This window comes from Silene latifolia, chromosome 1, assembly GCF_048544455.1.
Source record: "Silene latifolia isolate original U9 population chromosome 1, ASM4854445v1, whole genome shotgun sequence".
NCBI classification, from domain to species: domain Eukaryota; kingdom Viridiplantae; phylum Streptophyta; class Magnoliopsida; order Caryophyllales; family Caryophyllaceae; genus Silene; species Silene latifolia.
In genome coordinates this window covers 149,645,109-149,671,502 of record NC_133526.1, presented here as the reverse complement: position 1 = coordinate 149,671,502, position 26,394 = coordinate 149,645,109, and the positions used below count along the sequence as shown (strand labels likewise).

At 36.1% G+C, this 26,394-nt stretch overlaps 3 protein-coding genes across 3 annotated transcripts; all 3 read left to right on the top strand.

Annotated features, from left to right (window-relative positions):
* Window positions 1-9,351: 9,351 nt before the first annotated feature.
* Window positions 9,352-9,771, top strand: LOC141657892 (uncharacterized). The gene has a single exon (XM_074465289.1). The coding sequence runs from the start codon at window positions 9,352-9,354 to the stop codon at window positions 9,769-9,771; it is 420 nt and encodes a 139-aa protein (XP_074321390.1).
* Window positions 9,772-12,519: 2,748 nt separating this feature from the next.
* On the top strand, window positions 12,520-13,011 carry LOC141657875 (uncharacterized). Its single transcript, XM_074465267.1, has one exon. It carries the CDS (start codon window positions 12,520-12,522, stop codon window positions 13,009-13,011), a length of 492 nt encoding a protein of 163 aa, XP_074321368.1.
* A 626-nt stretch (window positions 13,012-13,637) lies between these two features.
* LOC141657869 (uncharacterized) lies at window positions 13,638-14,480 on the top strand. Its single transcript, XM_074465255.1, has one exon. The coding sequence runs from the start codon at window positions 13,638-13,640 to the stop codon at window positions 14,478-14,480; it is 843 nt and encodes a 280-aa protein (XP_074321356.1).
* The last annotated feature ends 11,914 nt before the right edge of the window (window positions 14,481-26,394 follow it).

The following is a 26,394-nucleotide window of genomic DNA, read 5'->3' as shown; positions in this document are numbered from 1 at the left end:
TTTGTATCAAAATCGAAATGATATCGTATATGAATTGTGGTAAAGAAATAGAACAATATAAAAACGAAATAGTGGAAAACTTAACATTTATCGTTTTATTAATACTTGTAAATAACAAGTAAAGCATTTACATAGTGACCTCTACCCAACTATGATAAATGATTCCGAGATCCAAATTCATATTAACTTGGGCACGGGATAGCCGATGGAACCCTTATCAATATAACTCGGTGGACTAACTCTTTAATCGATTCTACTTTTAGAACTCTCAGTCGATAAAATTACTCTAATATTTATCTATAGCCCGGAACACATGCGGCTACGGTCGCGAATACTTCCGTTGAGCTCAATCCAAATTTCGAATAAATGTGTCCATGATCCAAATCCACATCAACTTGGGCACGGGATAGCCGATGAAACCCTCATCAACAGGAATTCGGTGGATAGACATTTATCACCCACTTCCCCTACGTAACAAGGTTTGTACCCCGGGATGGCCGAGTGCACTCCCTCATGAAATAGGTTTTCACGGTTTCTACTTTTTGGTAAGGCTATGTCTCAATTGTTTAATTTTAGCGAGAGGTCATGTCAATTTATTATCTATCACGTTTTAAGTGAACTAAAGCGGTGAACTACGATAATTCTAATTGATACGGTCGATAAACTCGATTATATGATAATGCATGTTTTAGTTATGGCGATTTAGCGATGCATGCAACATATAAATAAAATGCAAAGCATAAAAATAAATCCTAGTATGGCCTTCCTAAAATAGAAAAACTATTTAACTATTACATATTCGGAAACCAACTCCATTGGTCCCTTGAACTTCGGTTGAGGCACGCATCTCGAGGTAACACCGTCTTTAATGGATTTCCTTCTTGAGTGACACCGTCTTCAAGGAACTCCGAAATAAATAAATTTCATAACAAATTACATAATTTCCTATTATACATTTGTAATTAAAATAAAAATAAATCTATTAAATTACATAACGGTGATACGAGATCACAATAAATTACAACCGAATCGATATTCCCATACATTTCGGGTAATACCAATTAAAAACTAAGGTCATACTAAGTAAAATTACATAATTCAAAAATTACATAAAATAAAATTATGACAATCATAAATAAAATGCAGCATTATAATATGTATGAACATGCCCAATTTTATGCTAAATCGCCTTTAAGGAGCCAATATCGTATATTAAACAGTTTTTACGGATTTGCGTGATTCAACTTTATAAAATCACAATAAATTACATAAAATCATATTTATGCACAAGTTAATTAACCTAACTTCTTAGGACTCAAAATTAGTCTTCACTAACCATTTGACCATAATTAACTCATATTTCTTAATATTGTTCATAAAAGGACTCAAAATTACAATAAAAATGCTATAAACTTCAAATAAATTACAAAAATTTCAAATAAATTCAAAATTTGAAATTTGAACTCATGAACATTCTGGAAAAATACCATGACACTCATAATGTTCAAAAAGTTAGGTTAAAAATTTCGAAAGTTATCGGGAAAAACAATGTTGCGGTTTATCGGATTTATCAATAAAAATCATAAAAACATGAGAAAAATTATATTCATCAACTTTTCAATTTTAGATCTGAAAAAGATAATAAAATGCAACATGTGACATTTTTCCTTAGTCATGAAGTATGTTTTAGCAATTATTCACTAATTAAGTCACTATTTATGCTATTTTTCATCAAAAATCCATAAATCATGCATGAAGACTTCATTATAGCCTATTATTTTACACACATCTTGTAAAATTTCATGTGACAACATACTAAATTTCTATGACCAGATTCGAAATATTTCTCATATTAACCTATTTATCATTTAAATTCGATTTTTAAAATGAAAAATCCATATTTCGAGCATAAGAACTCATAAAATTATGAAAATTTCCAGATCAACTAAAAATAATATATGTGAAAACATATCCAAAAACCACTGGAAAATTCGAAGTTTAGCTAATTTTCGTCCAAAAATGACATTTTTATCATAAAAATCACATTTTAATGTCAATATTATATAAAATAAACAATTAAATCCATAAATTAAACCAAAATATCCTAAAATATTTTAGGACCAGAAACTTTAACATGCATAATAAATTTCGTGATATTTCATAATAAACACAAATTTATAAGTTTTGTTTGTTAATCATATAACTCGGAAAAACAATAACCGATTTGCATGCAAACAACCTTGTGCTCTTGATACCGCTTGTTGGAAATCTATATCTCATTATTTAATATATTCTTATATGTTTCAAATTTATTTAGTCATAAAATAAATTGCAAATCTTATGCATGCAAACTAAAATAGATAAATGAAGAAATCATTTTCTCACCATATGAAACTCGGTCAAATGGGCACCAACAAGATCTCCTTCTTGTTAGTTCTTGAGCTTTCCAATATTGGATGAACATACATGACCTCAAAGTAGAAGCCCTCCAATAAGTAGCACCCAAGACTATCCCTTAAACCCACAAACTAATATGTACTAGATATTTATATTGGGGTTTACCTTAAAATTGATTACTAATACTCATATATTACATTGATAATTTTTAGTAATCTTTTGAACAAATTTGAATCAAAAATTCATCCTTTTTGATGAAGATTAAAGAGAGAAAATAATTCATGAACTTTTGCATGTGTTTTGAATGGTAGAGTGTGATAATAATAAAAGAACAAAAGCCCTCTCATTAGTAGAGAGGCCACACGGTTTGGGTGAGGCAAAAGGGACCAATATTGGTCCTTCACTTTTCTTTTTGTTCTTTTCTATACCTTAGGCTTGTAAGGCTAGTAGTAGGTTAGTGATCATTAGCTTATTCTATCTCATAAAATAATTCACCCACTAACTCCCTTTACACTCTTATTTCGGTCCATCTTTATAAAATGGACTACCATTTTATTTTTGTCAATTTGTCATTTGTCACACAATATGTCACATGCAGTATGATACATGTTACTAATTAATTAAATGCATATTTATCACATAAATATCATTTTATAAATTAATTAAATTACATTCAACAAATTGACTAGTGATACTTGATCACATAAATAAAATGGGTCATATAATTATAATTCACAATATCTTGTAATTATAATCAACCATTCATTCTTATCTTTATTGTTTCGCAAACAATAAACAATTTTAGTAATAAAGCATTTTATTTACTAAAATAAATCTTATTTAATCCCATTATAATAAGATATCAATATTCTCTCTCACAAATTGAATTGTTCAATTTTAAGGAATTAATTAATCTGTATCGGTATACAATTAATTAACCTTTTCAATTAAGGGAATCGTCCTTTAGGTGTGACCTCAAGGATCAATCGATCACCACCGTCGCACGACAAGTAATGTCAAACTCTAGCCACCAATCATTACCGATAAGTGTGGACCAGTTGACTATATATATTATGTATCATCCCTTCCGTATTCTTGTAATGAGATTTAATAATGATATTTAAATCATGTGATCGCACCATTGTTGAGGACACATTTCCCAACACTATATATCTATCTATCTATCTATCTATCTATCTATCTATCTATCTATCTATCTATCTATCTATCTATCTATCTATCTATCTATCTATCTATCTATCTATCTATCTATCTATCTATCTATCTATCTATCTATCTATCTATCTATCTATCTATCTATCTATCTATCTATCTATCTATCTATCTATCTATCTATCTATCTATCTATCTATCTATCTATCTATCTATCTATCTATCTATCTATCTATCTATCTATCTATCTATCTATCTATCTATCTATCTATCTATCTATCTATCTATCTATCTATCTATCTATCTATCTATCTATCTATCTATCTATCTATCTATCTATCTATCTATCTATCTATCTATCTATCTATCTATCTATCTATCTATCTATCTATCTATCTATCTATCTATCTATCTATCTATCTATCTATCTATCTATCTATCTATCTATCTATCTATCTATCTATCTATCTATCTATCTATCTATCTATCTATCTATCTATCTATCTATCTATCTATCTATCTATCTATCTATCTATCTATCTATCTATCTATCTATCTATCTATCTATCTATCTATCTATCTATCTATCTATCTATCTATCTATCTATCTATCTATCTATCTATCTATCTATCTATCTATCTATCTATCTATCTATCTATCTATCTATCTATCTATCTATCTATCTATCTATCTATCTATCTATCTATCTATCTATCTATCTATCTATCTATCTATCTATCTATCTATCTATCTATCTATCTATCTATCTATCTATCTATCTATCTATCTATCTATCTATCTATCTATCTATCTATCTATCTCTCTATCTATCTATCTATCTATCTATCTATCTATCTATCTATCTATCTATCAATCTATCTATCTATCTATCTATCTATCTATCTATCTATCTATCTATCTATCTATCTATCTATCTATCTATCTATCTATCTATCTATCTATCTATCTATCTATCTATCTATCTATCTATCTATCTATCTATCTATCTATCTATCTATCTATCTATCTATCTATCTATCTATCTATCTATCTATCTATCTATCTATCTATCTATCTATCTATCTATCTATCTATCTATCTATCTATCTATCTATCTATCTATCTATCTATCTATCTATCTATCTATCTATCTATCTATCTATCTATCTATCTATCTATCTATCTATCTATCTATCTATCTATCTATCTATCTATCTATCTATCTATCTATCTATCTATCTATCTATCTATCTATCTATCTATCTATCTATCTATCTATCTATCTATCTATCTATCTATCTATCTATCTATCTATCTATCTATCTATCTATCTATCTATCTATCTATCTATCTATCTATCTATCTATCTATCTATCTATCTATCTATCCATCCATCTCTCTCTATCCATCTCTCTCTCTCTCTCGGTAGGATCCGGTGAGAACGATCATTAGGTGAGAACGGTGAAAACAATAACAAATAGCCTCTCGCTCCTACCACGTGCACATACATTATAATGTCAATAAGTATAAAATACACTCAGTAATCATCACTTCCACAGCTTCATCTCTCTCTTTCAAATTACTAGTCAATTTCAAACACCCGTATTCCAAACAAATTGTCAATCAACCCATCAATTACAATTATTATTCCATCAATTATGATAGCTTAAGTAGTTAACCTCCTGATCATCCCTTCAATTGATTAATTACAATTATAATTGTATCTTCAATGTCGAGATCACCGATTTTAAAACTACAATGATAATAATTGATTAATTCATCAATCCTTCAATGTCGGTATTGCTCAAAGAAAACTCCATTTCAGGTTCTCGAAACGATTCGTCGCACTCAAGATCAATGCCAGTTCAAGTTCCGGAAACTAAACGATGCCATTTTGGTTTGATACAGCTTCCGCTACCATCGTCGAGGGCAACAACGGTGGAGCATGACTCGACACATGAGCTCTCCAATTCTGACATGCTGCTCGTTTTTGTTCGGAACGATGTAGTTGTTGAGTAAACGGTTGATTCAAGCGTCGTATAAGAAAAGATCGTCGCAGTTGTATGCCAATTATTTTCTTATTGTTTGGTGTTGATATTGTTGTCTGAATATTTAAGGCAGCGATACCAATTTATAACTTTACTATGAGTTTCTGAGTTTTTCATTTTACCATAACTAAATAATTAATCTCTCTTCCACTCAACTGATCTACGCTAATTTTTGATGTGTGTACACTAATATTTGATGTATCTAGCATCTATTTTAATGGATCTTAACATAGATACACCCAATTAGTTATTAGGTACATCAAAATTGGTTTGAGATACATCAATATATAAACCAATACACTAATTTCGATTAGCTCCGACAGTGATGGACTTGATGAATATTGAATGTCATCAACCAGTTGTATACCACCGACCACCCATTTCGGGAAATTTTCCTCGGAAAGTGTGATTGTCTGTCGAAAATGTTATCGTCGGCGTTACGGCGACGATGGTAACACGGTAGTTGTGCACCAACGGAAAGGAGGGGCACGCTTGGAGGGACGAACTGATGGTGGGCTTCGTCGGAACGCTGGAGACCATTTGAAGGGGATGCCGAGGAGAATCTCGCCGGAGCTCCGGTGAATGGAGTTGTAGGTAACAGGGGTTAATGTATCAAATAATGGAAGATGGGTGATTTGCCTTTAGTGGAGCCGTGGAGGGATAATTTAGATTTAATCCCAACCATTCATATTTAGTCTAATCTAATGGTAGATATGCGTTTTCACCGAATGATCGTTCTCACCGGATCCTAAATCTATATATATATATATATATATATATATTTTTTTTTTCTTCCCTCTCTTTGCCTGTTATTATATTTGGTTTCAGAGGAACAATGCTAGGCTAAATGCTGTCTTGGTAAGGCCTGAAATTGTGGCTGAACAAGTTAAGTAAGAGGTAAAACGATGAGTAAGATCCATAGTGGGCAAGGTGCTGAGTCGTAGTGATAGATATTGGCTTAAGAAAAGGGGAAGTATGATTCCTATTGACTAAGACTTCGTCCTTTTTTTTTTTATTGCCTTAGTGTTTCTTCATAGTGTTTGAGTGTTAGCCTTTGTGTTAATGTCAACGGTTGATGTAATCGTCTTGTATATTTGATCATTTATGATATATAATACTCACATTTCACCAAAACAAAAAAAAAACACGTTATCATCATGAGATTCTAACCGTATGAACAATTAATTCCAAAGATTGTACATCTACGGTATTATCCCAGCCATAATCTTACTTATGTAGATTTGTCTCTATTATTAAAATTCATCGTAAATGTTTTGAACTTTATAATTACTCTTAATTGTTTTTTGATGAAATGTATAGAATAAATCGCAAGAACGTCACAATTACCAGGCTAGCGAACTTACAAACGAGATAAGACTAACATCACCCAACTCAACTTGGGCCAAGCCCATATAAACAAAATAGACAACAAAAATAGGTATATTATGAGATAGGAACCCTATCTCATCACAATGTACCGACAACAAAAACAAGATCCGTCTCTTTCCCCCCTTTTCCCTTCATCTGGACTACGATTTTCCCCAATCTTCAACCAAAACATCCAAAATTGCAACCATCAACATCCCATTACAGATTAAAACGGTCCAACCACCTTCTATCTTCAGAAGCAATCTTAATTTTCATCCCCAGGAAACGAAGTCGACACTCAGTGATAATGATGTGCGCAACCGTGTTTGGTCTGAGAATATGAAGCTAAAATATTCTTTTATTCCGTTGCATCCAAATTTGATACATGCAGGCATTAATAACTGCATTGATAGCTCCTTTGATTGCTTCTGTTTCAGATCTATTGAGCCTCTAGTTCAGTATACCGGAATTAGGGAGGTCTATCTTGAGCCAGTTCTTCACAATATCAAGGACCCTCTTGCTATGACCACACGCAAATGATAGATGATACATATCCTCCACTCCATTCCCACAAATGTAACAAGTATTATCATCACTTATTCCCAATCTCTGCAGTTTCTCATTCGTGTTTAGATTGTTATGGTGATACATCCAGGCTAGCATACTGTGTTTCGGTATAGTCCAAGTATTCCAGACTAACTTAGACCACACAAATTTATCCCCTTTGTTCCTTAGATGCTCAAATCCTTTCTGAATGGTGTATTCTTGCCCTCTTTTATTAGTCCATAATTGTTGATGGTTGGCACTTCTTAACAAATCCTTGGTCTGGCGAATTTTTCTCCAGTACCAGCTGGAGTCATTGGTCGGTTCATAATCCTACCATTCAATTCCTTTTATGTAAATATGGTTAACCCATCTAACCCATAAATGATCAGGTTTAGATGTGAACAACCATACTAACTTACTCACCGCTGCCTGATTCCATAAGTGGTCTTTCTTCAGTCCCAAACCACCTTCCAATTTGGGTTTGCAACATTTTTCCCATAAGCCAAGTGGTGTTCTGAGGTAGTCCACATCCCCATCCCATAAATATTTTCTGCAAATTGTTTCAATTCTGACTATGACCACTTTAGACAATATGAATATTGAGGCCCAATAGTTATGAAAATTTTTCAAAACAGCCTTGACTAAGACCAACCTACCTGGCACCCAAGCCTCTGATATTACTCACAATCTTCTCAATTAGTGGGCCTACAGTCTTGAGCATTCAATCTTGTATTACTCTCAGATCTTGATTTTATTGAATAATAAGCTTTGTTGTGTACAATATTTGTCTACTCTGTGTGCAATATTTGTTTATTAAAATTTGCGGGTTAGATGTTAACTGTAATGACTTGCAACATCAAATTTCTCAGCCAAACTTAATGTTATTCGTCTTTTCATTGCATCATTATGAATTGTGATAACACATATTATTATAAGCATTGGTATTGCATATATAAATTGTGATAACACATATTATTATAAGCATTGGTATTGCATATATATGCTCAGCATGTGGTTTGATTTTGGTTACTAAAGTAGAAACATAATATGGATGATTGGATGATAATCTTTGTATAATTACAAAATTATTCATTGTGTTTCCGTGATGGGCTTATTTTGGTTATCACATATGTTTATTATATAATTATGCGAGTAATTCTAAGTTGCTACTTGCTAGACTCTAATTTTCTTCCTCTTAACTATGCTACGGTAATTTTGATGAAGGTGAAAGTAGTACTTCTATAGTTGTATTTTATCAACTAGTTTTGGAGCTCGTGAAAATTACGGGATCATTAATAATTTATTTTTTTAAGTGTTTAATTTGCGAATAACTTATATGGGATATTCCCCCTTTTTTAATCATTTTTTTACTTTTAATTAAAAAACCACTCACAAATAATTTTAAAAAGGGTACATAAACGAACACGATAGAGAGAGCAGTATTTTAAAACAAAATTTAGTACACTCCAATAGCTTGTTTGTTTTGAAGCGAGGACATAGTCCGTTAGATTGGACTTTCTGGTACTTGTGGTCTTATGGACAATGTTGATGCCATAGAAATATGGAACATGAATTTGCGCTTCATTGTCGTCCCCTGTTTTCAAAGGATTTAGAAATATGAGTGCAAATTACTACCAATAAAAAAGCATTAAAAGAAGTCACCATTTCATATATGAACAAATTGCATTGAAATTTATTTTATATTCCATGTGCAGTTAAAAACCTCCTAACTAATACCAACTAGGGAAAAATTCAAGTATACAATTTTGTGAAATGTTGGAAAAACTTGAAGTGACCCTACCCTGTACCGAAGTGATAATGAACATGCCAACCTATTCCAAGTTTTTAAAGGATATCTTGACTAATAAGAGGACCTTGGGTGACCAACAAATGATGGCTATGGAAGAAGAGTGTAGTGCTCTACTTCTAAACAAATTGCCACATAAACTTGGTGACCCGGGGAGCTTCTCCATACCTTGTGTGGTTGGTGTTGTTCCAATATCAAGAGCTTTATGTGATTTAGGGGCAAGTGTAAGTGTACTTCCCTTGAAAGTTGCCAAGAAAATTGATATTTGTGATTTAATTTCGACAAATATGACTCTCCAATTGGCGGATAGGTCCGTCAAACGCCCCTTGGGGGTGCATGAGGATGTACCCGTCAAAGTTGGAAAGTACTTGATTCCTGCGACATTGTTATCCTCGACATTACGGAGGATAGCCACACCCCCATCATCCTAGGTAGGCCATTCTTGGCTACCGGAGGAGTGTTGATTGATGTTAGAGATGGGCGGCGAACTTTTAGAATCGAGGGTGACAAAGTTGAATTTAATCTTTCTAATATTGTGAAAGGACCAAAGTTTAACCAAGCATGCACGCTTGAAGTCATTGAGGAAGTGGTTAAAGAAGTGAAGGGAATAGTCGGAGATGGAGGAAGCATTTCAAATTTCCCTCCATGATGAAGAAATGAAGGAAGACCATGAGGTTGATGATGAGCTCTTGAAGAAAGTTGAGGGATTGCTCCCTACAAAGGTACAATTCAAAACCTTACCTCTCACTTAAGTATGCCTTTTTAGGTGAGGGAGAGACTTACTCGGTGATAATCAATGCTAATCTTAGTGAGGTTCAAGAACAAAAACTTTTGAAGGTTCTTAAGACTCACAAGGCCTTTTTGGGATATAATATTGAGGATATCAAGGGGCTAAGTCCTAATTTGTGTATGCATCGCATAAACCTTGAAGACAGGAACCAACCATCGGTTGAGGGTCAACGAAGGTTGAACCCCAAAATGGCCGAGGTGGTCAAGAATTAAGTCTTGAAACTACTTGAAGCAGGGATCATCTATGAAATAACCGATAATAAGTGGGTGAGCCCCGTTTATGTGGTTCCCAAAAAGGGTGGAGTGACCATGGCAGAGCAAGCGGACGGAACTTGTGTGTCTACACGCCCGGTCACCGGGTGGCGTATGTGTATCGATTACCGAAAGCTAAACTCCGTGACCCTTAAAGACCATTTCCCCATCCCTTTTATTGACCAAATGCTTGAAAGGTTGTCGGGACACGCATACTATTGTTTTTTGGATGGATATTCCGGGTTTTTTCAAGTACAAATTCACCCGGAAGACCAAGAAAAAACGAATTTCACGTGTCCCGTTGGTGTTTATGCTTACCGTAGGATGCTATTCGGGTTGTGTAATGCACTAGGCACCTTCCAAAGGTGTATGGTGACGATCTTTGCGAATTTTCTTGAGAAATGCATGGAGGTCTTTATGGATGACTTTAGTGTGCATGAAGACTCATTTGATCATAGATTGGTTAATCTTTCTAATGTCTTGAGATGGTATGAGGAGCACAACTTAGTCCTCAATTGGGAAAAATGCCACTTTATGGTGGAAGAGGGAGTTGTACTTGGCCACATCATTTCTAAGAGGGGGATTGAAATTGATGGTGCTAAAGTTCCGGTTATAGAAAACTTGTCACCTCCTACTAATGTGAAGGGGGTGAGGAGCTTTCTAGGCCATGCCGACGTTTATAGGCGATTCATAAAAGATTTCTCCAAAATCGCAAAACCATTGACTTCACTCCTTCTCAAAGACCCCCCCTTTGTATTTGATGATGTTTGCCTTGAGTCTTTCCACGGGTTAAAGCTCTCTCACCACGACTCCAATAATTCAGGCTGCGTATTGGAGTCTCCCATTTGAAGTAATGTGTGATGCGTCGGATTATGCCGTGGGAGCGGTACTTGGTCAAGTAGTTGACAAGAAACATCACGTCATCTGCTATTCTAACAAGACTTTGGACCAAGCTCAATGCAATTATTCAACAACGGAGAAAGAGATGCTAGCTATCGTCCATACCATTGAGAAGTTCCGGCAATATCTTGTGGGGTCCAAGGTGGTGGTTTACACCGACCACACCGCCTTGAGACAAATAATGGTGAAGAAAGATTCCAAGCCTAGGCTATTGAGATGGGTTCTATTACTTCAAGAATTCGATCTAGAAATAAGAGACAAAGTCGGGGCCGAAAATGTGGTGGCCGATCATTTGTCAAGGCTTACGGTGGATGATCATGGGATAATTGATAAGAGTGGACCGATAGATGAATGGTTAAGAGAAGATGCATTGATGGAAGTGAGTATCAAAGTGCCATGGTTTGCCGATTTGACAAACTACTTGGTAAGTGGATTCATTCCCGATGAATTAGATGCTAGGGAAAGGCGAAAATTTAAGAATGATTCAAGAAGGTATTTTTGGAATGACCCCACATTTGTTCCGGAAATGTGGATATGGAATGTTTTGGAGATGCGTGTCTAAGGAAGAAGGTATTGAAATTGTTGATCGACTACACAACTCGGCCTATGGTGGACACTTGGCCACTTCAGGGACAATTGCCAAGGTTCTACAAGGTGGGTTCTATTGGCCTTTAATGTTCAAGGACATTCACTACTTGGTGAAATCTTGTGACGCATGTCAAAGAACGGGAAATATTGGATAGAGGAATGAAATGCCGCTCAATAACATCCTAGAAATTGAGCTCTTTGATTGTTTGGGCATTGACTTCATGGGCCCATTTCCGAATTCGTGTGGCAATGAATACATCTTGGTCTCCGTGGAGTACGTCTCAAAGTTGATTGAAGCGGTAGCATCTCCTATAAATGATTCCAAAGTTGTGATAAAATTATTCAAGGGCACAATCTTCCCTAAATTATTATTCAAGGGCACAATCTTCCCTAAATTTGGAACTCTATGAGTTGTAATAAGCGATGGAGGTTCCCATTTTCGCAAGAGCGCCTTCAAGGCCCTATTGGAAGCTCATGAAGTGAGGCAGAAAACCGCCCTTGCCTACCACCCACAAACAAGTGGGCAAGTGGAAGTTTCCAACCGGCAAATCAAGGTCATCCTTGAGAAAGTAACAAGCAAAAGTCGAAAGGATTGGTCCCATAAGCTCTCTGATGTTTTTTAGGCTCTAAGGACGGCATACAAAACACCCATGGGGACGATATCGTACAAACTTGTGTATGGCAAGGCTTATCATTTACCCGTCGAACTAGAGCATAAGGCATGGTGGGCTCTTAAGGAGATGAACTTTGACATTGATGCCGCCGGCGAAACGAGGTTCCTCCAAATGAGTGAACTAGAGGAGTTGAGAATGGAAACTTATGAAAGCTCAAGAATCTACCAGGACCAAACCAAGAACTGGCATGATGCCAAAATTGTGGAAAAGAAGATAAGTGTGGGAGACCTAGTGCTTCTATTCAATTTAAAAGTAAAAGTATTCCCCGGCAAGCTCCACTCTAGATGGTCGGGATCTTTCAAAGTAATGGACATCTCTTCATATGATGCTTTTGAGCTTTGGAGCGAAGAAGGTGGAAGCTTCAAAGTAAATGGCCAAAGGGTGAAGAGATACTACCAAGGAGATAAGCTAGGAACCGTTGAAATTCTCTACCTCGGGGAACCGCTTCCCAATAAGGAAATCGTCTAAAGAAACTTCAAGTGATAGGTTTGGTGGAGTTCCTCAAGAACCACCATTTTTTGTAAATATTGCATGCATGTTAGATATATCATGAGAGCATTTGGAACAACTTTCATCTTGTGCAAATGGAATTTGGTGACGGTTGTCACGTAAGAGTAGCTCGGTGAAGATTGTGGTGTTAGGATTCATTAATTCCATATCTATACATTTCATACAAATGTGATTATTTAGTCATAAAATAATAACTATATCTTATGCATGCAAACTAAAAACAAGATTAGAGAAGAAATCGTCGATCTTACTTTGGGATTTCGGATCAAAAGGGCACCAACAAATTCACCTATTTGTTAGTTCTTGAGCTTCCTTATAATGGATGAACAAAGGTTCAAATTAGAACCTCTCCCAAAATCGTATACCCAAGGTGTTACTCTTAATAATTAATAATATTATGAACTAGTAATATTATTAATCTAGCTTAAAAATTGACTCAAAATATTATTTTTGGTCTCTTGTTATTCGGCCAAGAGAGGAGAGAAATTGGAGTATTTTCTTTCTTATGGCGGCTTATTTCTGATTCCCTTCCTGTGGGGTTGAGCCTTGCTAAGCGGGGTTTCCAGGCTGACACTAGCTGTAAGATGTGTGCGGCTGACGATGGGAGAATGGAATCCAGAGCACACCTTTTTAGGGACTGTAGTGTCGCTCAGCGTATTTGGGCTTCTTTGGATTTGGGCATACGGGTTAATTGCGCACCGTCTATGGATATTGGAGATTGGATTGTTAATTGGATGTCTTTTCTGGGTAAGTTGGAGGGTGCAATTCCTAGACTGATTAAATTTTTGGGAACCTTGTGGTGCTTATGGGTAGTTCGAAATAGGGTGGTGTTTCAGGAAGCTACTTTTCATCCTCAGATGTTCTATGGTATATGGCGAAGTGCAGTGGATGTAGTGTTAGAGGCGTGGGAAGAGGGGGATAAGGTACGGGGTGTGGATAAGGAAGTTGGGGGCAGTTTGACTTATTCGCCCATGGAACCCATGGAACCGAGGGATGGTCACCCCTTTTACGTGGTTGGTGCGGCATCTTCTTGTGCCACCATAAAGGTTATGGTTGATGCGAGGTGGAAGTCGGTTAAGGAGGCCGCCATTGGATGGGTGGCAATTGCGGCAGATGGAACCACTCTTTTTCATAGAGGTATCAAAATAAAGGCGCAATCCGCGATGCAGGCTGAAGCTATTGGGCTGAAGGATGTCTTGATTTGGGCAAGGGACCAAGGGATTCGACACTTAGATGTATCAACGGATTGCCTCAAGCTACTGCTCCAAATAACTGGAAGGGAACTGATGCATCACCTTGTAAAGGGGATTCTAGATGATATGGGCGTTTTATTTCCGATGTTCCATTGTTTAAGTTTTTCTTTTGTTCCTAGATGCTTTAATAGGACCGCTCATGACCTTGCTAAGAGGGCCATGAGAGGGACGTAGTTTGTAAACCTTTATGTATTGCTGCCAAAAAAAAAAAAAAAAAAAAACTTCTCTAAGTTTTTGTAGTGAATGAAAAATAAAATTACACTAGTGAATAGTGTTGTAGTGTAGTGTAATTATAGAGCAAAACCCCTTGGCTTTCTCCTTTCTCTAAAATCGGGTGAGTGGGTTTTTAGGGCCAATGCATGGCCTTTCCTTATACCCATAAATTATAGGTATGTAAGACTAGGTTTTTAGTGTGATGATTGCTATTTTAAATAAAATATAAAGCACACTTCAAACCCTAAAACCACCCTATTTTTTTCGGTACATATCATGTAAAATGGAAAGTCCATTTTACACATTATTTTGTCAATTTGTCAAATGTCACATGTTACTTGTCATGTGAAATTGTAATGTATTTTTAACATATTAAAAATCAACATACTCATAAAATATGTCATATACAAAATCGACTAGTAATTCGTAATTACTTGTACCAAAACGGTTTATCGTATTATATATTACAATGTCTTGTATTTATAATAAATTATTCATTCAATTTCAATTGTTTCGTAAACAATAATTTTATCTAAGTAATAAAACAATTTGATTACTTAGTCCGTATCTTATTTAATCGAATTACAATAAGACACGTCAATTATACTCACAAAACCGTCCGTCAATTTCAAGCAACTTAATCAACCCGTATCTACATACGATTAATTAAATAATCAGTTAAGAGCGTCACCCTTTAGGTATGACCTAAGGGGATCAACTGATCACCACCGTCGCACGACAGTAATGTCAAACTCTAGTCAGCCAATCATTACCGATATATGTGGACCAGTTGACTGTAAAATATTACTTCCCACATGTATTCTTAAATATGAGATTTAAACATGTGATCATTATGATCGACAGTTGTGATTGCATTATTGTCGGAGGACACTTATTCCAACAATCTCCCACTTATCCTCGATAAGTGTGCGTCACCAATTCTCTTCTCCTATTACTATCTCCCACTCAATGCAAGGTGTCTTTTGGGTCGTAGTTGCAAGTGATCATATCGAGAGTTGTTTCCTCGATCTGGAGAATAACTGATTGACCGGAATTATCTATCATAGATACCTTCCGAGCGTGGCCACGCATTTCCAGTTCATTACTCCTCGAGTGGCCCTGAGATATTGTTTTAACCCTAACAAGGGGTGGACAATTCCTATCGCACTATTTCCTTCGATTAGCCACAGCCATCATAACCCAAAATTTGCCCATTTGACCCCATTTACGAAGGTCGTAGTAACATAAATCAAAGTTAATCTGAAACTGTGCCACCTTAGGCGAACAGTCTTTAGTCAAAGAATTGACTCATTAGAGTAATATAGTAGCTCTCGCCACGACCAGGCTATATAAATTTGCCAGAACTCTATAAGCGGTCATTAGCCCGACAAAGTGTTCCTAACAGTCTGCCTATGTGATCGACTAGTCATCTCACATGACTCCATGGCACTTGAACTTGCCATCAATCGTATCACACTCTAGTCACTTCGAGACGTCGCCTCATGTAAGTGACTATATATGGGCGAATACAATGCTAATCCGTGTTCACTTTAACGGGGTTCAATTGTCTCTACAACCCGTTTGGATGTAACAAAGTATAAGGTGAGTTAATAATAACTCAAACGACAAATGTGGACATCACATTCGGGTAGTCAATATCATATTACCACCTTGTGATGTATATTGTAAGTATGTAAACACTAGTCATTTGCAACATGAGTTTAACACAACATGTGTCCATGTGTTCAAACTCTTGAATTGCATTTTCCTTTATTTTCATGTTTGTCTTACATAGCATGAATCTCACCAAGTACATATCTAGTTTCCCAAACTAGGTTTAGGTTCTTTATTTTGAGAGAACTTTCTTGTTGTTTATCACATAACAAACGAATTATGGTGGACGACATAAATTGCACTAGTCAAGTGTTCTTCCAACTCATAATGTACCAGGTATATGTTTTGTAGGATCTTGCAACAATTGTCAAGATGATTAGCCTAGCACTTCTCATAAGTTCTAGCAAATTTGAAAATACTAGTTTTGAGTAACTTCTTACTATAACCAAGTATCTTTTCAAATTTCTTATTTCTCCTTTTAGCTTAATTAGCTTAGGATTTTCATAAATCCTTACGCGTTTTCGAAACTTCAATATGTGCAACTTCTTGTCACATAACAGAGTGTTCTATCAAACACTAGAATAGCTCATTAGTTCTCCTCGAGAATTCATGATGATTCTTATATGGCTTACCAATGACTCATCATGCTCTTAAGCATATGATTCATTATAGGACATGTGCATGATTATTCTAATGGCGGAAACATTAGTAATCTTTAATCATGTAATCAACCATTCTTAGGTTCAATGAATGACCGTGACTGCTTATGGTAATTCCATTTTCATCGATATGAATAACCTACGTTTCCCGTTGATTTGATGTGCATATCTCAATGCCTATCCAATATCCCATGTTGTGATTGGATTCATCTTAGTCCATTTTCATTCACAATTGAAAACTCAAATACTTCTTTGTGAAAGACAGTACTAGCACGTCATTCTGAATGAGTAATGAGTTATAAATTTTATAAGATGATTGCTCCCACTAAATTTCATGTCTTCACATGATAATTTCAAACTCCCACTCAATTCCACATGTTTCGTATTTGACTACTCAATCGAAACATTTCAAGAATTGAAATCAATTTTGCTTTGCCAAGTTATTAAGATAAAACCATATATGTTTCTAACATATCTTTTCAAAATACCTATTTTGAAAAGGTTTCAATCTTAAACTTATGGAAAGAGATTTTAATCTCTAACCCATTCATATTTATAATGATGCGTAGCAATGTCATTACTTAAACGTGAAATCCCATTTAATACACGTCCTTCTCAAAATACTCTTTTCGGAAGGAGGTTTAACCATTTCATTTTCATAATGAGGTTAAGTAACGACACTAGCGTGGTTAATAATTAACTTAGCTCTTGTAGACATCGACATATCTTTCTTTGCAACTTTCAATCATAAATCTCATTTATATTCAAGGATGCAACTTTGTTTCATTTAGGCTCTTAAGTAAGTATCAATTTTGAAACTCTATTTATATCTAGGTCATAAACTAGCAAAATCTCTTGTTGAGACTTTTCTTTAGTCATTTTCATTCAAGAACTTTCTTTTGGTCTCCTCGTGTAGTTATCTTAAGAACATATTCTTTCGATTATTTCACTTGGTCTCTTTTGTTATGTAGAACTCATCTATTCATGTATATTATCAATTTTGGTATACAAATCATTCTTTCTATCGTAGATCTCATTTACTCAAGCATACAAATTATTCTTTGTATTCTTTGTGTCTTCATTTTTCTCCCACTCTTTCTTTAGAATAAATACACTATATATTCAAAGATAGCTTATGAGACACAAATAATGATTTTGAAGTAGAAGGAGGACTATCTCATAGATTGACTAATAGATTTTAGATTTGATGAGTGTACTTGGTAATTGACATTCCTTTAGGAGAGTTCATCAACTCAACATCACTTTATAATTGATAATACACAAGTTTCAAGCTTGTGGACATATAATGAATCCTATCATTATAATTTTCTATTGGTTCACTTAAGTAGATGTTCATATGTTTCTATGTGCAAGCATATAAAGACGAATTTGTAGAACAAACAAATACGATAAAAGGGGTGACTTGGGTTGCAAGCCAAGCCACCAAAATCCAAAATACAACCATTGTTTAAAAGGATCACACATTTCCATGCCGAACACGGAAATCAAAATAGTTCTAAAATCCATAACATTAAAATAAAGACAATAATAAAAGCCAAGCTTCATTGGTAGCTACTCCTAGCTCCTTCGTGATTTCTTAAGCTTGCTTCTCTTTTCCCTTGTCTTTGCTTGGAGGAGGCCCTATTTACAATAAAAAGGGGATACATTATCACAACTTGTATCAAAATACCATAGTTGAATTAGAAACATAAAAGAAAGAATATGCATTTACCTACTGGAGTGATCTTTCCAGCTTTGATGTCACCAAGATACTTGGAACAATTCCTCTTCCAATGTCCAACACCATTACAATAATGGCATTTATCAAGAGGACCTTTCTTGGGTTTGGAAGTGCTAGCTTCAAAAGTCCTAGCCTTGGTGTTCATGGGAGCTTGCCTCTTACTCTTTTTCCCATTCTTCTTGAACTTCCCCTTGCTCTTAGTACTTATATTTAGCACATCCTTAGGTGGGCTAATATTTAGCCCCATGTCTCTTTCGGCTTGCACAAGTAACTTGTGCAACTCCTCAAGAGACACGTCCTTGTCTTGCATATTGAAATTCACCTGGAATTGCACGTATGCTTTGACTTTGGATAAGGAGTGAATAATCCTATCAACAATGAGCTCCTTGGGGATTTCAACCTTTTGAATTTTCAATGTCTCGACTAGCTCCAACAATTTGAGAACGTGAGGGCTAACCTTTTGGCCCTCCTTGAAATCGATATCAAAGAATGCCGAGGCCGCCTCATATTGGACGATCCTCGGTGTTTGTGAGAACATTGTCACAAGTTTGGAATAAATTTCATAAGCGGTGCCCATTTTGAAAGCTCTCCTTTGGAGATCCGCCTCCATCGCAAAAATTAACACATTTTTAATTGAGGCGGATTCCTTATGGTAAGCTTCATAGGCTTCCCTTGTTGCGGTACTCGACCTAGCATTAGGTTCGGGTGGAGAGGCCTCCATAAGGTAACGAACCTTATCGTCACCTTGGGCGGCTAGCTTGAGTTGGGCATCCCAATCGGAAAAGTTTGACCCATTCTTTTCAAGTTTACAACGATCCATGAAGGATCGGAGCCATGAAACATTAGTGAGAGCGTGAGCGTTGTTGTTTGGTGCGGCCATTTGTTATGAGAAATAAAAGTGGTCTACAAAACAAAAATAGAAGGAATAAAACACTTGTCGTTTTTAAAATAATAATAATACTCGTAAATTTTAATTTAAACAAGTTTTATTGCATTTATCTAGTGACCTCTACCCAACTTTGATAAATGATTCCAAGACCCAAATTCATATCAACTTGGGCACCCTTTGGCGATACATCCCTTATCAATATAACTCGGTGGATTAACCCTTTAATCGATTCTACTTTTAGAACTCTTGGTCGATAAAATTACATTAATTTTTATCTTTAGCCCAAAACACATCCGGCTATGGTCGAGAATACTTTTGTTGAGTACAACCCAAATTTTGAATAAATGTGTCCATGATCCAAATTCACATTAACTTGGGAACGCTTTGGCGATACAACCCTCATCAACATGAATTCGGTGGATAGACATTTATCACCCACTTCCCCTACGTAACAAGGTTTGTACCCCGGTTTGGCCGAGCGCACTCCCTCACGAAATAGGTTTTCATGGTTTCTAATTTTTTGGTAAGGCTAAGTCTCAATTGTTTATTTAGCGAGAGGTCATGTCAATTTATTATCTATCACATTTTAAGTGAACTAAAGCGGTGAACTACGATAATTGTAATTGACACGGTCGATAAACTCGATTTAAAAATGCATGTTTAGTTATGACGATTTAGCGATGCATGCAACATATAAATAAAATGCAAAGCATAAAAATAAAATCCTAGTATGGCTTCCTAAAATAGTAAATCTAATAAACTATTACAAATGCGGAAACCAACTCCTTTGGTCCCTTGAACTTCGGTCTTGGCACGCAAAACGAGGCAACACCGTCTTCTTCGGGAACTCCGGGAAATTACAAAATAAATTACATAATTTCCTATTATACATTTGTAATAAAAATTAAATAACTATTAAATTACAAATTGGTGATACGAGAACCCAAAATTACAACCGAATCGATATTCCCATACATTTCGGGTAATATCGACTAAAAACTAAGGCCATACTAAGTAAAATTACATAATTAAAAATTATATAAACCAAAATTATGACAATCATAAATAAAATGCAACATTTATAATATGTATGAACATGCCAAATTTTATGCTAAATCGCCTTTAAAGAGCCAAATCGTCTTTAAAGAGCTAAATCGGTTTTTACGGATTTGCGTGATTTAACTTATTAAATCACAATATGTTACATAAACTCATATTTATGTTCAAGTTAATTATCCTAACTCACTTAGGACTCAAAATTTAGTCTTCACTAACACTTTGACAATAATTCAACTTGATTTGATAATATTATTCATTATGGACTTAAAATTACAATTTTATAACATAAACTTCAAATTAAATCAAAATAATTTCAAATAATTTCAAAATTTGACATTAAAACTTATGAACATTCTGGAAAAATACCATGACTCTAATAATGTTCAATACTTAGGTTAAATATTTCGAAAAAATATCGAGAAAAACAATGTTGCGGTTTATCGGTTTTAACAAATATGACCATTAAAATATGAGAAAATTTATTAAAATTTTCACTTTTAGATCTGAAATATATGATAAAATGCAACATGTGACATTTTTCTTTAGTCATGAAGTATGTTTTAGCATTATAACTAATTATAGTCACTATTTATGTGATTTTTCATCAAAAATTCATAAATCATGCAAAAAGACTTCACTATACCCAAAAATTTTACATACATCTTGTAAAATTACATGTGACAACATATTAAAATTTCATGATTAAATTCGAAATATAACTCATATTAACCTATTTACCCATTTAAATACGATTTTAACTTATAAAATTCATATTTCGAGCAAAACAACTTATTTTAACATGAAAATTTACAGGCCATCATTATGTATTACATGTGAAAACATATCAAAAAACCACTGGAAAATTCTAAGTCTAAGTAATTTTCGTCCAAAAATGACATTTATATAAACAAAATCACATTTTTATGTCATAAATTAACAAAATGAACAATATAATCCTTAAATGAACCAAAATATCCCAAATACATTTTAGGACCACAAACTTTAACATGCAAAGTGATTTCATGATATATCATAATAAACACAAAATTATAAGTTTTGTTTGTTAATAAGATTAACTCGGAAAAACAATAAACCGATTTGCATGCAAATAACCTAAGGCTCTGATACCACTTGTTAGGATTCATTAATTCCATATCTATACATTTCATGCAAATGTGATTATTTAGAGATAAAATAATAACTAGATCTTATGCATGCAAACTAAAAACAAGATTAGAGAAGAAATCGTCAATCTTACTTTGGGATTTCGGATCAAAAGGGCACCAACAAATTCACCTATTTGTTAGTTCTTGAGCTTCCTTATAATGGATGAACAAAGTTTCAAATTAGAACCTCTGCCAAAATCTTATACCCAAGGTGTTATTCTTAATAATTAATAATATTATGAACTAGTAATATTATTAATCTAGCTTAAAAATTGATCCAAAATATTATTTTTGGTCTCTTGTTATTCGGCCAAGAGAGGAGAGAAATTGGAGTATTTTCTTTCTTTAACTTCTCTAAGTTTTTTTAGTGAATGAAAAATAAAATTACACTAGTGAAAAGTGTTGTAGTGTAGTGTAATTATAGAGCAAAACCCCTTGGCTTTCTCCTTTCTCTAAAACCGGGTGGGGTGGGTTTTTAGGGCCAATGCATGGCCTTTCCTTCTACCCATAAATTATAGGTATGTAAGACTAAGTTTTTAGTGTGATGATTGCGATTTTAAATAAAATATAAAGCACACTTCAAACCCTAAAACCACCCTATTTTTTTCGGTACATATCATGTAAAATGGAAAGTCCATTTTATACATTATTTTGTCAATTTGTCAAATGTCACATGTTACTTGTCATGTATGTATTTTTAACATATTAAAAATCAACATACTCATAAAATATGTCATATACAAAATCGACTAGTAATTCGTAATTACTTGTACCAAAACGGTTTATCGTATTATAGATTACATCTTGTATTTATAATAAATTATTCATTCAATTTCAATTGTTTCGTAAACAATAATTTTATCTAAGTAATAAAACAATTTGATTACTTAGTCCGTATCTTATTTAATCGAATTACAATAAGACACGTCAATTATACTCACTAAATCGTCCGTCAATTTCAAGCAACTTAATCAACCCGTATCTATATACGATTAATTAAATAATCAATTAAGAGCGTCACCCTTTAGGTATGACCTAAGGGGATCAACTGATCACCACCGTCGCACGACAGTAATGTCAAACTCTAGTCAGCCAATCATTACCGATATGTGTGGACCAGTTGACTGTAAAATATTACTTCCCACATGTATTCTTAAATATGAGATTTAAACATGTGATCATTATGATCGACAGTTGTGATCGCATTATTGTCGGAGGACACTTATTCTAACATGTGGAACACAAGTATAATCTTCATTTGGTTCGATTCCCGACATGATGTGTCAGTTTGAAAAGTAGAGAACACGAGAAAAGGGGCCAAAGGAAGAAGTCGAGATTTTATTATTGGAAAGCGATGTGGAAAATATGCGAAATCTAGCACCTAGAGCTCTCTGCCGGCAAGCCGGCCGCCGGTGGACCCACCGGCACAAAGCTCAGGTCAACACGAGACTTGGGAAAAAAATTGTGAAATTAAGCAAATTGTGGTCCCTGGTGGTAGACCGGCAGCCGATGCCCCTACTGGCAGCGCGTCCAAATTTTAATTAATAAGAGAAATTGAAAATGAGAGAAGATGTGTTCCTGCCAGTAGGCCGGCAGCCGGCTCACCGGTTGGGAACACCCCCTTGATTGAAAAAGTGTGGAGGAGGAGTGTCTTCTACCGGCAGCAGGCAGAGACACCTAACTATGAGGAAAACATGACAGATCTGAGGAGAGGAGTGTCCTCTGCCGGTAGACCAGCAGCCGGTCCGCCGGCAGAGGCACCTATTATGCTGCAAAGTTGAGGAAATTGAGGAGAGCAGTACTCTCTACCGGTAGGTCAGCAGCAGGCAGGGAGCACCTACCTGTTGACCAAAATATGTTAAGGAAGAAGACTTGGAGGTCCTTGCCGGTGGATCGGCAGCCGGTGCCCCCACCGGTAGCGCGACCAATTCCATTCTAAAAGAAAACAAGATTTTTGAAAATATAGGCTTGTGTCCCCTGTCGGCTCAGCGGCAGCCGGTGCCCTACCGGCTGGGAACACCAAATCAGCTCTAAACACCGCACGACACCCCCTCCCCCCCATTATTTCATTCTTTCATCTTCTTCTTCCTGCCTCTAAAAAAATCCCTCTCCTCAAATTGTAACACCCCCATACTCCGAGTGCCTTACCAGGACCACTCAGGTATGAAGACATCACCATCTCGGTCGCCCGAGGTATGATAATCAAATAGACAAAACAGAAACAACATTTATTGTAAATAGTTTAATGAATAGATACAATCCTCGAAACCAAACTGAAAGTACAATACATTATTCCAAACTAACTGTTCTCAACTGAAATAGAAATAAATGCTAAACTACAGCGGAAGACTCTATCGTCATGTCGTGGCCATCCCAGCTATCCCAGTACTCATCTCTTTACCTGCTCAATATCTGCTCACCATCCCCGAATGGATCACCGCAGGTTTTACAAAACAACACCGGGGTCAGTACTAATCACACAATCAATGTAAATAACAATAATAAGACAACATACAAACCGAACGTCACACACACACACAAAGCCACCAACTCCCATCATCTCAATCTCGATCGTCCTTTGGACCGGCCCGCCAGTGGGGGACCGCAGCCGTTCCCACCTAAGCCCCGCTCATCGTACGAGCGATAACCCTGTCCATTAATGTGCACATCCCTTTTCGTGGCGGGTTCCACGAAGGACGAAACTAGGGCGTGAGATCACTCCCGCAAGTGACCCCACTCAGCCGAGAACGCATCTCGAGAGCCATAGAAACCAATCACTATCACAATCACAATCACAATCACAATCATCATATTAAACAACTAACTACAACACATCACCAATATCCCATTATGGGACTAATACTGAGTAGGAAATCCTACCTGGAAAGCACAACACGCAGACGGTATCTACAGCTGTATCAAAACGGCTCCTCTACGAATTCTCCTCCTACCATACAACACATAGATGCTACCATTCAATTACTACTCATAAAAACCCCCAATTCCTAAATTAGGGTTTCATCAATCTTAACAAAACATTATAGAAATTATATTAAAAGCTTACCCTCGACGCAAGGAATCCAACGACACGAACTACGATACGAACCGACCGTCTGAACTCCGGGAATTGTCAAGAACGCGATTGGGAAGAAGAACTAGTTGCTTTCTCTCTTAAACAGGTTTTAGGTTTTGTAAAAAGTGATTTAAAACAATTACGAATATGTTTAAATACCCTAATCGCGTAATTAACAAAACCCGAGAAAACTCCCCCGTAAAACCGGACACTCGATCGAGTACCCAAGGTACTCGATCGAGTACCCCCCTACTCGATCGAGTGCCCCAGCTACTCGATCGAGTGCCCAACAGGTCAGAAACTATATTGCGTCGCCACTTACCCTTACTCGACAGAGTAAGGGCTACTCGATAGAGTACCCCCAAGACTATAAATACGGAGTATTACAGTCTTCCCTCCTTAAAAGGAACTTCGTCCCCGAAGTTCAAACCACTACTAAAACAAAGGTACTCCAAAACATTCCCGACTCAACAACCAAAACAAAACTCTAAAACAAAACTCAATATAAAACACGCTACTTACCCAACTCATCCCGACAACCTACCGACACAACATACAAAAGGTGTATAAAACTCTTAGAAACTGCTCGCGATCATCTGCTACCCCCCTAAAAGAAACAAGGTTACGTCCCCGTAACCCTACATACCTGATCAAAAAGGAAGGGGTAACGCTCTTTCATGATATCCTCTGCCTCCCATGTAGCTTCCTCGGTCTCATGGTTAGACCAAAGGATCTTAAGCAAAACTGTCTCACCACTCCTGGTCTTTCTAACCTTTCGGTCTAGGATCTGCTTAGGCACCTCCAGATATGATAAAGACTCATCCAGCTCTAAGCTCTCTGCCTCCAACACATGTGACGGGTCACTCACATACTTCCGCAGCTGCGATACATGAAACACATTATGCACTCTCTCTAATGCACATTTGGTAATGCCAGACGATAAGCAACTTCCAACTCGCTCTAAGATCTCATAAGGCCCTATAAACTTCCGACTTAGCTTGCCTTTCTTCCCAAACCTCATAACCCCACGCATAGGAGACACTTTCAGAAGAACCTTGTCCCCAACTTGAAACTCTATGTCCCGACGATGTAGATCTGCATAACTCTTTCGTCGATCCGGGTCGCTCTCATCCGTTCCTCGATCATCTTAACTGTTCCACCATCTCATGTACCATCTCTGGTCCCAAAACCATCGCCTCAAAGACTATCGTCCCAACAGATTGGACTCCTACATCTCCTCCCATACAAAGCCTCAAACGGTGCCATACCAATACTAGTGTGATAGTTGTTATTGTAAGAAAATTCTATCAAGTCCAACCTCTGCTCCCGGCTACCACCAAAATCCATCACACAAGCTCGCAACATATCCTCAAGAGTCTTGATTGTTCTCTCGGCCGCCCATCGTCGCAGGATGAAAAGTGTACTCATCTTGATTTGTCCCTAACGATTCCCGCAACTCCTTCCAAAACCTCGATATAAACCTCGCATCTCTGTCGGACACTATGTCCTTAGGGACTCCATGTAACTTAAGCACGTTCTTTCGATAGGCCATAGCCGATTGTGCCTTAGTCCATGTATCTTTCATTGGAACAAAGTGAGTCGACTTGGTCGACGATCCACTATCACCCAAATCATATTGTTACCTTGTTGACTCTTAGGCAAACCCACAATGAA

Excerpts from the sequence above, each read along its gene's own strand:
- LOC141657892 (XM_074465289.1), top strand. The coding sequence starts at position 9,352 with ATGAACATGCCAACCTATTCCAAGTTTTTAAAGGATATCTTGACTAAT.
- LOC141657875 (XM_074465267.1), top strand. The coding sequence starts at position 12,520 with ATGGGGACGATATCGTACAAACTTGTGTATGGCAAGGCTTATCATTTA.
- LOC141657869 (XM_074465255.1), top strand. The coding sequence starts at position 13,638 with ATGTGTGCGGCTGACGATGGGAGAATGGAATCCAGAGCACACCTTTTT.